Source organism: Austrofundulus limnaeus, unplaced genomic scaffold (genome assembly GCF_001266775.1).
Source record: "Austrofundulus limnaeus strain Quisiro unplaced genomic scaffold, Austrofundulus_limnaeus-1.0 Scaffold406, whole genome shotgun sequence".
Lineage (NCBI taxonomy): Eukaryota > Metazoa > Chordata > Actinopteri > Cyprinodontiformes > Rivulidae > Austrofundulus > Austrofundulus limnaeus.
In genome coordinates, this window is record NW_013952808.1 from 1 (window position 1) to 1,038 (window position 1,038).

General features: G+C 48.7%; 1 protein-coding gene across 1 annotated transcript in view; it reads right to left on the bottom strand.

Annotated features, from left to right (window-relative positions):
* Nucleotides 1-40: 40 nt before the first annotated feature.
* The window catches only part of LOC106528815 (transcription factor 4), a gene marked incomplete at its 3' end in the record, with an annotated part of 6,735 nt that continues 5,737 nt past the window's right edge, over nucleotides 41-1,038 (bottom strand). Inside the window, 1 exon segment of the mRNA XM_014024070.1 lies at nucleotides 41-110. Within this exon segment, the coding sequence (XP_013879524.1) occupies nucleotides 41-110 (70 nt within the window).

Sequence of the window (1,038 nt, forward strand, 5' to 3'; positions counted from 1 at the left end):
GAGGAAGAGGAGGAAGAGGAGGGGGGGGTCTGTGACGTACCTGAACCGGAGAAATGTCCGCTCCCCAGTGAGGTGGGTCCGTTCTTTCCACTAACAGGAGGGGAAAACATCTAGGAGACAAACAGAAGAAACATCACCTCTGAGAGATCTGAAACAGAACATCTGAAGCAGAAAGTCTGAAGCAGAACGTCTGAAGCAGAACGTCTGAAGCAGAACGTCTGAAGCAGAACATCTGAAGCAGAACGTCTGAAACAGAACATCTGAAGCAGAAAGTCTGAAGCAGAGTGTCTGAAACGTCTGAAGCAGAACGTCTGAAACATCTGAAGCAGAGCGTCTGAAGCAGAGCGTCTGAAACAGAAAGTCTGAAACAGAAAGTCTGAAACAGAACGTCTGAAGCAGAGCGTCTGAAGCAGAGCGTCTAAAACAGAAAGTCTGAAACAGAAAGTCTGAAACAGAATGTCTGAAGCAGAGCGTCTGAAGCAGAGCGTCTGAAGCAGAGCGTCTGAAACAGAACGTCTGAAGCAGAGCGTCTGAAGCAGAGCGTCTGAAGCAGAGCGTCTGATGCAGAGCGTCTGAAACAGAATGTCTGAAGCAGAGCGTCTGAAGCAGAACGTCTGAAACAGAACGTCTGAAACAGAACGTCTGAAGCAGAGCGTCTGAAACATCTGAAACAGAACGTCTGAAGCAGAGCGTCTGAAGCAGAACGTCTGAAACAGAACGTCTGAAGCAGAGCGTCTGAAACAGAACGTCTGAAGCAGAGCGTCTGAAGCAGAGCGTCTGAAACATCTGAAACAGAACGTCTGAAGCAGAGCGTCTGAAGCAGAACGTCTGAACGAGAACATCTGAAGCAAAGCGTCTGAAACAGAGTGTCTGAAGCAGAGCGTCTGAAACATCTGAAACAGAACGTCTGAAGCAGAACGTCTGAAGCAGAGCGTCTGAAACAGAGCATCTGAGCAGAGCGTCTGAAGCAGAGCGTCTGAAGCAGAGCGTCTGAAACATCTGAAACAGAACGTCTGAAGCAGAACGTCTGAAGCAGAA